The sequence below is a fragment of the Nicotiana sylvestris genome, chromosome 9, assembly GCF_000393655.2.
Source record: "Nicotiana sylvestris chromosome 9, ASM39365v2, whole genome shotgun sequence".
Classification (NCBI taxonomy): Eukaryota; Viridiplantae; Streptophyta; class Magnoliopsida; order Solanales; family Solanaceae; genus Nicotiana; species Nicotiana sylvestris.
In genome coordinates, this window is record NC_091065.1 from 28,666,334 (window position 1) to 28,678,037 (window position 11,704).

General features: G+C 38.8%; 2 protein-coding genes across 3 annotated transcripts; both read left to right on the plus strand.

The window, feature by feature from the left end:
• Positions 1-2,649: 2,649 nt before the first annotated feature.
• Positions 2,650-3,090, plus strand: LOC104215148 (uncharacterized). The gene has a single exon (XM_009764903.2). It carries the CDS (start codon positions 2,650-2,652, stop codon positions 3,088-3,090), a length of 441 nt encoding a protein of 146 aa, XP_009763205.2.
• A 4,869-nt stretch (positions 3,091-7,959) lies between these two features.
• Positions 7,960-10,593, plus strand: LOC104215146 (plasma membrane-associated cation-binding protein 1-like). Of its 2 annotated transcripts, none has more exons than XM_009764898.2 (5): positions 7,960-8,111; positions 8,302-8,423; positions 9,084-9,173; positions 9,300-9,384; positions 10,060-10,593. In XM_009764898.2, exons 2-5 carry the CDS (start codon positions 8,313-8,315, stop codon positions 10,389-10,391), a joined length of 618 nt encoding a protein of 205 aa, XP_009763200.1. In that variant the 5' UTR covers positions 7,960-8,111; positions 8,302-8,312; the 3' UTR covers positions 10,392-10,593. The 2 variants fall into 2 exon arrangements, with proteins under 2 accessions (XP_009763200.1, XP_009763201.1); XM_009764899.2 differs by having other exon boundaries at positions 8,022-8,111; positions 8,305-8,423.
• The last annotated feature ends 1,111 nt before the right edge of the window (positions 10,594-11,704 follow it).

Sequence of the window (11,704 nt, forward strand, 5' to 3'; positions counted from 1 at the left end):
TCCCCCTGGACTATATTGCGTTATATAATAAAAATTTCTCGTTACTGACCTGGCATAACGTATATAAATACTGGCTTGGAAGCGCGTGACAGCTTAAAAAAGCCATCAAAATTGCCCACCTAACAGAAAATAATGGATAATTAGTCTAACCCTCTTTCAAATTTATTTTTTTAATAAATATTCTCCTTATTTTAGTTATATGCATCTTTCTTCCTCAATTTCCATCTTTTTCTTTATTTTTCACATTCTTCTTCATTTTTTAACCTTATTCTTCAATTCTCCATATGAGTTTCCTTTAAAAAAAAATTCTCCCTCTGTTGTTTCCTCTGAAATGATTTATTCTTTTTTTTTTGTGTTTTAGTCTTCTTTCATGTCTTATTCATATTGTCGAAAGTATACCAATTTAAATCTTCTTATTAAATTCAACACCTTGTAGAAAATAAAGTTGAATCTCTTGAACCTCGTTTATGTAATCTGGAATTAGAGAATGTATTTAATGGCCGATTAATTTTCTATTTGCGAAATTTTATTTTGTGTAATCTTTTTTATGTTATATAAGATGACTTTAAGAAATGCTATTTTTACTCTGCTATAAAGTGAATATAAATAAGAACTTATCAATTAGAGTCCAGTATAAAGTAATATCACAGTTAAACCTAAAATTAACAAAGTGCATTAGATATTATTTTGGCCAAAACTCCTAGAATTAATCAATCATTCGAGAGTAACAAAATCATGAGTAAACATCATAAAAAACTTTGTACAAACCATAAGTTAATATAGTTAGACAGACGTACCTTTAAAAGTCCAACATGAGATTTTTAATATATGCATAATATAGTTCGGGGGATTTTAGGGATACCGGATAGTATAAGTAGGCAACTGACAAAAAAATGATAGTTTAGACGAGTTTTAGGCTGAGTTAAATAGCAACGTGTAGTGTTACATGACACGTTTATTTCACAATTGCGAGCGTGTACTAAACGCATCTCTAAGAATGCAATGAGGTGCTTTTAATATGAAGGGCAATATAGTTCAGGGGTTTTTTGGGGACACTGAATAATTTAAGTAGGAAACTGACAAAAATGCGATAGTTTAAGGGAATTTTAGGGTATTAACTCAATAAAATAACAATAAGAGAGGTAAGATTAAGAACATATGCAGTAGAACTCTTTCTTTTCTCTTTATCGGTGGTCTCTACCTATGTAAATTGCCATGTATTTATAGGCAAGAAAAGATAACGTAAAATCTATTTTAAATAGTGCAAAGATAAATATATTATAGGAAAATCGAGAAGTTTTATTTTGTATCTCATACAATTTACACTGATTGTATGAGACTCCTTTTTGTCTTACAAATTTGTGGACCCCAATCTTACACTTCTGAGTTCACAAAACTGTGAAACAAAAAAGTTATCTCATACAACTAGTGTCAGTTGTATGAGACGCAAAATAAAATTTTCCAGCAAAATCTATCCTCTCTCTCTTTTCTCTCTCTTCGATAACGATAACATCTTCATCTTCTTCGGCAAATCCACCGGCAAACCCACAGCGCCGCCGGCACTCGTCCAGGTAAGTACTCGTCTCCTTTCTCTCTCCCCGCGTCCCTCTCTTTCTCTCTACTTTCTTTCTCCTTTCTCTCTCTCGCGCCCCTCTCTTTCTTCCTCTTTCTTTTAACCCTAGCAGCAGCTAGGCCGGCGACCGGTGACCCACCGGCGTCGTCTCATCTCCCTTATGCTTTTCTGACCCAACCAGACCACCCTCCTCTAGGTTTCCCTTTCATCAAACCTTTCCTCACCGTACCATTGTTTCTCGGACCGACACTTTTTTCCGGCAATCGTTTCGGTGACAGTCCCCTCCTTTTCTTGGTCTCGTGGTGTGTTGTGTGTGTTTCAGGTAGCACTTTTGGTGGCTGTTTGGTGACGGGTGGGAGGTGCACGGGCAAAGCAGAGCAGGCCATTTGGCAGTCACAAAGGGCTGGACGTCGGGTTCCAAAGCACCCGGGTTATATTCGCGGGAATTACTGCGGCTGCCCAGGCAAGCGCGAGGCATACGGGCGAGTAGAACGGAGCATCAACGGGGGCATCAAGTCATATTTCCAGGTTCTTTTCATCGGGAGTTGGTACCTCCCGTTTTCTTGTCTCTTTCTCTATGTTAGTTAATTTGTGGTTATTTAGTTAGCATTACTTTAAGCATATTATTAGAATACTTATAGTTGTAACCGGTTATTTTCTAGTTTGGGTCCGTTTTAGTATTTTTCGGAGTTTATTGTAAGTATAGTGGTTGCGGTGTGGGATGGTAGAGTAAGTCATGTCCTCGAGGGGTACTAGGGGTGGGGAGGGGGTTAGGGGTTGCGACGATATGAAAGGAGGGTAAGGGGAAAGAGGGAGCTTGTAGATTGAGGATTGGGTCGTGGAACATAGGCACGCTGACGGGTAAGTCTATTGAGTTGGCAAAGATTCTCTAGAAGAGAAAGCTTAATATAGCTTGTGTCCAGTAGACTAGGTGGGTAGGGACGAAGGCGAGGAATGCGGATGGGTATAAGTTGTGGTACTCTGGAGTCGTGAGGGGTAAGAATGGAGTGGGTATCTTGGTGGATAGGGATCTTAGAGAGTCTGTGGTTGAGGTTAGGCGAGTGAATGATAGGCTGATGTTTATTAAGTTGGTGATCGGTGAATGCACCCTCAATGTCGTTAGCACTTACGCGCCGCAAGCGGGCTTGGATGAGGAGGTTAAGAGGCGCTTTTGGGAGGGCTTGGACGCGATTGTGCGCAGTATTCCACCTACTAAAAGGTTATTTATTGGAGGTGATTTTAATGGCCATATTGGGGCGGCTGTTGGTAGTTATGGCGAGGTACATGGTGGCTTTGTCTTTGGGGATAGGAACGGAGGAGGTACTTCGCTGTTAGACTTCGCTAAGGTTTTCGAGCTGGTGATTGCGAACTCGACTTTTCCGAAAAGGGAGGAGCATATGGTCACTTTCCGGAGTTCGGCGGTGAAGACTCAGATCGATTACCTTCTCCTCAGAAGGTGTGATAGAGGGTTGTGCAAGGATTTCAAGGTTATCCCGGGAGAGACCCTCGCGACTTAGCATAGGCTCTTAGTGATGGACATCGGCATTATGATGAAGAGGAAGAAGATGTATGCTCGTGGCCGACCGAGGATTAGATGGAGAGATTTAACCAAGGATAAAGCCCGAGAGTTGGAGGGGAGGTTATCCACTATGGGAGCTTGGAGGAGTAGTGGAGACGCGAGCACTATGTGGTCGACGACGGCGAACTATGTGAGGGAGGCGGCGAGAGAGGTGCTAGGTGTATCAAAGGGTTTTTCTGGCAGGCACTAAGGAGACTGATGGTGGAATGACACAGTCCAAGGTAAAGTGGGGGCGAAGAAGGTAGCGTACGCAAAGTTAGCAGGGAGCACAAGCGAGGAGGAGAGGAGTGCGAATAGAGAGAGGTACAAAGTGGCTAGGAAGGAGGCAAAGCTGGCGGTCACGGAGGCTAAGAATGCAGCGTTTAGCCGTCTATATGAGGAATTAGGGGAGAAAGGCGGGGAAAGGAAGTTGTTTCGGCTGGCTAAAGCGAGGGAGAGGAAGGCCCGGGATCTAGACCAAGTAAGGTGCATCAAAGACGAGGATGGTAGAGTTTGATGGGAGAGTCTCAGATTAAGCAGAGATGGCAGACGTACTTTTACGGTCTTCTGAATGAGGAGGGGGACTGGGATATAGCGCTAGGGGACTTGGGGCATTCGAAGAGTCCCCGAGATTTTAGGTATTGCAGGCGAATTAAGGTGGAGGAGGTCATGGGGGCGTTGCGTAAGATGAGTAGGGGTAGAGCGACCGGGCCAGATGGAATTCCGATTGAGTTTTGGAAGTGTGTGGGTAGAGCAGGATTGGAATGGCTGACTGGGTTGTTCAATGTAATTTTTAGGACGAAGAGGATGCCGGAGGAATGGAGGTCGAGTACAGTGGTACCGTTGTACAAGAACAAAGGTGATATCCAGTATTGTAACAATTATAGGGGTATCAAGTTACTTAGCCATAGCATGAAAGTATGGGAGAGGGTGGTGGAGGTGAGGGTGAGGAAGACGACGTCTATATCCGACAGTCAGTTTGGGTTCATGCTGGGCCGCTCCACTACGGAAGCTATCCACCTTATTAGGAGGTTGGTGGAATAGTACAGGGATAAGAAGGAGGATCTGCACATGGTGTTTATTGACTTGGAGAAAGCGTATGATAATGTTCCTAGGGAGGTGCTCTGGAGATGTCTTAAGGCGAAGGGCGTGCCGGTAGCCTACATACGAGCGATCAAGGACATGCATGATGGAGCTAAGACTAAGGGTAGGACGGTGGGAGGCGACTCGGAGCATTTTCCGGTTGTTATGGGATTACACCAAGGCTCAGCGCTTAGCCCGTTCTTATTTGCCTTGGTGATGGATGCTTTGACACACCATATTCAAGGAGAGGTGCCATGGTGTATGTTATTTGCTGACGACATAGTTCTAATTGATGAGACGAGGGCCGGTGTTAACGAGAGATTGGAGGTTTGGAGACAGACTCTCGAGTCTAAGGGTTTCAAATTGAGCAGGTCTAAGACAGAGTACCTGGAATGCAAGTTTAGCACTGAGTCGAGGGATGTAGGCGGGGACGTGAGGCTTGGGCCACAGGTCATCCCCAAGAGAGATAGCTTCAAGTACCTTGGGTCGATGATTCAAGGGGATGGAGAGATCGACGAGGATGTCACTCACCGCATAGGGCGGGCTGGATGAAATGGAAGCTTGCATCTGGAGTCTTGTGTGACAAGAAAGTGCCGCCGATACTCAAAGGTAAGTATTATAGAGCTGTAGTTAGACCGGCCATGTTGTATGGGGCAGAGTGTTGGCCGGTTAAGAACTCCCATATCCAGAGGATAAAAGTAGCAGAGATGCGGATGTTGAGGTGGATGTGCGGGCACACTAGGATAGACAAGATTAGGAATAAAGATATTCGGAAGAAGGTGGGTGTCGCCCCTGTGGATGACAAGATGCGGGAAGCGAGACTTAGATGGTTCGGGCACGTGCAGAGGAGAAGCCTCGTTGCACCGGTGAGGAGGTGTGAGAGGTTGGCCGTGGTGGGTACGAGAAGAGGTAGAGAGAGACCTAAGAAGTATTGGGGAGAGGTGATCAGACAGGACATGGCACGACTGCACATTTCCGAGGATATGGCCCTTGATAGGAAGGCCTGGAGGTCAAGCATTAGGGTTGTAGGATAGGGGTAGTAAAGCTTTCCTTCATTTCGGGGGTGAGGCGGGGTTGGATTAGGGTTGGTCTTAGATGACTTGCAGTTTATGTTGGACCCACACTATTCTTGTTGTTTGTCTTAGCCCCGGGCCTTAGATTATGGTTACTGTTATTGTATGTCATTCATCTTTCGGTTTTTATGTGTATGTTACTATTACAGTTTTTATTGTAGTTACTAATGAATTCTCTTCTTTTGTTTTTGTTTTACTTTATTTTTGTCTTTCTGAGCCGAGGGTTTATCGAAAACAGCCTCTCGGCCCCTATCGGGGCAGGGGTAAAGTCTGCGTACACATTACCCTTTTCAAATTCTACTATATGAAATTTTACAGGGTAATTGTTGTTGTTGAAGAGGGTGACTTCAACAGAGGGATTCCTTGACGGCGTTATTCTGTAGAGCCAGCGAAGCCACGTGAGTATGTTTTGAAGCTCAAGTCTTTCACAGATCACCATCAAGCTGGACAAGGGTCCCATCCATTTTGATACTGCCACCACGGAATGATCCTATTGCCAGCTGTGAATAATCTTTTCCCCATTATACCCTATTTACCAACTCAGATGCTCTCCCTAAACTCTAGCGTTTTGAGTCCCTTGTTTAATTTAAAGTTTTATTACGTGTCTTATAAATTTGTAGATCCCAATCTTATATTTTTGGGTCCATAAAAATATGGGTCTACAGAATTGTGAATAAAAAAAAATGTCTCATACAACTAGCTAGTATCAGTTGAATGAAACGCAAAATAAAATTTTCCTTATTTAATTTTTTGCATGAATTATTAGTTCTCGACTTAGTTAATGAAAAATAATTCATTTGCTTAAGTTTGATTTTTGATAATAGTTGCATTTAAACAGTATAACAAAAGCACCAAAACAATTGAGATATTTGCATAAGAGTAAATAATAAATGAAAGAGTTAATATTCTAAACCCCCCTAAATTATACAATATTTGTCAGTTGGCTATCTAGACTATAGCATGTCCCTGAAAACCTCTAAACTATATCCTTCACAGAAATTTCAGACTGGATATTTTAGTCGAAAAATTTCAATCGCAATTGTTACATTTTCTAGTAGTGGCACTAGTAAGAATACGACGTGAGGGTTTTATAACGAAGGGGAATATAGTTCAGGAGTTTTCAGGAACATGTGATAGTTTAGATAGGCAACTGACAAAAGGTTACATAATTTAGACGAGCTTTAAGGTATTAACTCTAGATGAAATCATATTTATTTAGTACCCCCATCAGCGGAAAAAGTAAAGTAAATTATTAGATTTTCAGTTTCCGTGGTCCATCCAATTTACAATCCATAAATATAAGCACCGGATCTATGTGAATACTATCTAGAAAATACTGCAATTTACAATTCTGATAATTAAAATCATTTAAAAATGTATGAAAAAAGTAATAAAAGTAGTAGTGTCATATAAAGTGATGAAAAGAAATTGTCAAAACGTATTTCTGAATATATATTATAGTGTTTGTTTGGTTTCAGAACAAACACAAACTTGTTTTAGGAATAAGTACTTAGTTTTGAAGAACAAACAAAATACAGTTATAAGTTAAATCCAAAGATGGCCACAAACAGGGGTAATTTGAGCCCAAATCCATTTGACTTGCCCAATCCGATTAAGGTAAGGCTGGTTAGTGACCCGCTTATTTATTAAACTCAACCCATCTTGATCCAACCCATTTCGGTCCATCTAAAATTAGGCTGATGTTCAGCCCAAACTGATACATGAGTAATTTTGCTAAAATAACTTAAAAATAATATTTTTTGTGTTGGATATGTATATATGAGCATAACAAAAGGAAAAAATTCATACTATTTGATAATTAATTAATTCATAATAAAATAATTCATATTAATTAAAGCTTGGTAAGAGTTGGGCGCAGTAATCGAAATCGAAATGTTTAACTTTTGAAAAAAGCCACAATTTCAAAAGTAATCGAAATTTAGCCACTTTTTATGTAAAGATAAATCTGAACGAAAACACTGTTTAAAATCCGGAAAATATTCCAGCAAAATATACTGGAGTTCGAATTTTTTACATGTGAACTTCCAGCATAATATATTGGAGTTCCAGCATAATATACTGGAGTTCCAGCATAATATACTGGAGTTCCAGCATATCATACTATAGTTCCAGCATAATATACTGGTCTAGCATAATATGCTGGAAGTTGATACACGAGTGTTCCAATCTCCAATATATTATGCTGGAACTTTCTGTGTGCTGGAATTCCAACATAATATGCTAGGAATTCATACACAGGTGCACCAATCTCTAGTATATTATGTTGTAACTTTCCTTGTTCTGGAGTTCAAGAATAATATATAGATCAAGTTCATACGCATGTGCGCCATCTCCAATATATTATGCTAGAACTTTCCATGTTACAGCAAAGTAATGGCTATTTTTTAATGACTTTACAAATGCTGGCTATTATTTTCAATTACCAGTCTGAAAACTGGCTAGCTCGTGCTATTTAGCTCAACTTGACCCAACATATCCCAGCCGAAATTACTTTTGGGCTGATCACATTTATTGATTCAACCTATTTTAACCCGCCTAAAATTAGCTCAACCTGCCTATTTGACACCCCATCGACAAGTGAGGGAGGGGTAGGTGTACGTTGTTTGGACGCAAGCGTATTTATGTTAATAAGGGCAAAGACAGGGGGTGATCTGGGGAATTCAACTTGGAAGCACAGTTGGCTACATAATGAAAACAATTTTCCAGATTGGTCACATTAAAACTAAGCGAATATAGTGTGCATTTAGAAAACCAGAGGCCAAAGACACAAACAAAGAAGAGAGTATTCCCTTTCTTCATTCAAGTAAGTAACACTGACAATTTTTTCTCCAGTTCTTCTTTATCCTACTGGTTTGCTCAATCATAAACTTTCTACTCGTTAATCTTTTCCTTATGATTTTTTCCCTTTTCCTTCTTGCAGTATTTGGATTGAAAGAATTGTTTTAGAAATGATTTTGAACAATAATTATCTCGTTTGTGCTTTGTGTTATTAGAAGACATAAAGATGAGCTACTGGAAAGACAAGGTTCTTCCAAAGATCAAGAAGGTTTTTGAGAAAAATGGACCCAAAAAGGCTGCTGCTGCTGAGGCCTGCGAGGCCTTTGATGTGGCCAAGGTAAAAAAAATTTTCTTTTTGTCCGTTTTGGATATTTCAAAGTAATTACGGAAAAGGGCTACCTTTGTACTATTATAAAAGATTTAAATGTACTAAGTTATACTTTTGAATCCAAATATGGCGTTGTTGTTATACTATTGGTTCAAATATACCCATTTGAACGTTAAGTTTGTCCAAAATCGACATTCAATGGATGCCACATGATTTGTCATTTCAGCGCCCCTAGCCCATTTTACCATCCCTTATATTTTTTCTCCACCATTAAATTTTCCTTTCTCTCAACCACTATTGCCACCATTAATGCTACCGTGAAAAATATTGCATTTTAAATTTTAGTCTTTTATATATGGATTAGGGACGCTAAGGTGGCATGCCATGTGGTTCCACCTCATCAAATATCAGTGTCACGTAGGATTGGATGTCTACCTTGGACAAACTTAACAGAATATGGTTATATTTGAACCAATAGTATTACAATAGAGATTTATTTGGATCCAAAATATAACGAAGGGTATATAGTACAGGGGTATATTTGGCCATTTGCCGAAATAATTATTACAAAGGACTACGACCTCATTTCAATAAAATGAAAGACCATTTTTCACTTAATTACCTAGTTCTTATTTAACAACTTCCAGTAACCGTAATAATAAATCTCAGGAGCAGTACAGCAAAGAATTCGATGAAAAGAAGACTGAGCTCCAACCTAAAATCGTTGAAATCTATGAAGCTGCTGCAGCAGAGATTAAGGTATTTATAAAATCAGTTAGTATGTTTTATGAAGGAATTAATTAGACTAAAGAATTGTTACATACATAGCACACAAATATAGGACGTATGATAATCTTTTCTTTATGATTGAAAACAAAAACACAGACTTTGGTGAAGGAACCAAAGGTTGCAGGGCTGAAGAAACACTCAGCTGGAGTTCAGAAATTCCTTGATGAGCTTGTCAAGATTGGTAAGTCCTTATCTCTTCCACTGTTGTTCTCAGGGGTGAATGTATTATTGAGCCAACAGGTTCAACTGAACTCATAACTTTTGACGCGGCGCAACAATTTATATATAAAAATTCATTAAAATTGCAAAAATAGTATACTATATGAATTCAAGATTGGTAAGTCTTTATTTGTTCCACCGTTTGTTCTTTCGTCACACTTTGTACATGTTCACTGTGTGGCGGCGTGGGTAGTTTGATTACTCTGATTAGACAAATAAACTCAGTTAAATTCAGCAATATTATTTTGTGTTGCGTTTGGTTGGCATTTAATTTTTGTTTTGTTATATAGATAATACCGGTATAGTATACTACAATTTTGATATTATTTTATAACAGATCTAATTAACATGAGATAACTTTTTATACATGAATTAGTTTACAAGAGAAATCGCCCAAGATGAAAATAACCTTGAATTCATCCTTTTTATTTTTTATTTATTTCAAAAACAAGGATAAAATTGTGAACTTTTATATCATGCGCTATATATTCCATTTTTATTAAATGGAACCAAAAATCCTAAAAACGAAATATATGTACGCCAAATTGTCGATGATTATTAATCTCTTTTAACTCCTGTATAACTTTGTTCGCCAACCAATCGAACTAACAATTTGTGCTTGAAATAATGAATGAAGAATTTCCGGGATCCAAAGCAGTCAGTGAAGCAAGTTCGAAGTTCGGGCCTTCCTATGTATCAGGTCCCATAATCTTCGTGTTAGAGAAAGTGTCCACGTTTGTTGTCACCGAAGATAAGAAAGAAGAGGAAGCAGCCACAGCCGCAGCAGCGCCAGCAGCAGTAGAAACAACTGACACAGTAGCTGAAGAGGTGAAAGAGAAGGACATGGTGGTTGAAGCTGGAGATGAGAAGAAAGAGGAAGCAGCGCCAGAAGCTGCTGCTGCCCCTGCTCCTGAGACTAAAACTGAAGCAGAGCCAGCAACAGAGACAGCCAAAGTTGAAGAAAGTTGAAGAAGTACCTGCTGCAGTAGCAACTGAACCACCAAAGGCAGCTTGATGAATGACCAGTAAATGATAAGCAAACCCTGTGTGTAAAAGTATTTTTCTTTTAAATATTATCTCTCTGTGTAAAAGTATCCTCTTTTCTCTTTTTGGCCATTGTATTTTTACTGTAAGAAAGAAGACATAAAACATGATTTGTTATTCTTTATAATTGCCCTCTTCATCTTTCTTGCAAAAACATTTGTAAGCTTGTATAATATCGGAATACGTTACCCGCTGATTCCTCAAGGCTTTCTAAGCTTTCATTTATTTTAGGTTAAAACAATTGTTAGAAAACAATCTAAAACAAGGAAGGCAAATATAGTATCATAAATTATAGAAAAATTAATGTGATAAAACGAAGCTTGAAGGAAAGTTAATGAAATTATCCCTTTATTTTTTTTTATATTATACTAGTATTACCTACTTTTTTCCCGAACCTTTCACTAATTATTTCTTTGATTCCTTTGCTGTTCAATATTATAAAGGATGTATATTAATAGTGTCTCGCCACCTCTTTTAATTTATATTTGTCTTCCTCTCTGTAATTACAAATTCGGAATAAGTTGAATAGTAGAGTAAATCTCCATTATGATGTGTATTATCAAAATCTGTAGCTCCAAGTAAACTGAACAAGAGGCCGAAGATTTTTTTTTTATGTCCCCTAACTAACTTAATGGATTTGTTTTGACTCAGTACAAATGTTTACCTCGGAAAATGGGGTAACAATTAAACGTATGGTTTTAAAGATATGTGATTTATTCTAATACTAGTGAATATACAAGTAATATTGAATTTAAGTAAAAAGAATTGATGAACCAAAGCAGTGTTGTTATAACAATGATGACCTCGAACTTGACTTTCTTGGGACCTCAAGGTCAGCTAAGAACAATGAAGTATGAATAATAAAGTAAAAGCAATAAAGCTGAAGAACACTTGTTGAGCACGTTAAACAAGAAAAGCAGAATAGAATATTCTATTGCAGCGAATAATGTGTTATGATACAAATGATTGGGATCCCTTTTATATAGGAGGAGAAAACCCCAATATAGTACATTCCTAATTGAAGCAAAGAGTTCTATTGGTACAGGTGTATAACAACCTAGTACGGACCTGTACCATTTCGTACAAATCTTATCCTTTAATTAATGCCCTAATCCACGTGTCCTTGAGAAATTCATGCTCTTTCTTGAGTGCCCTCTGTATTGGTCAAAATCTGACCACCTCGACCAGGTTGACCACGACCCCATTTTTGCAACCGGGTAGCGGAAGTCAATAGGGTC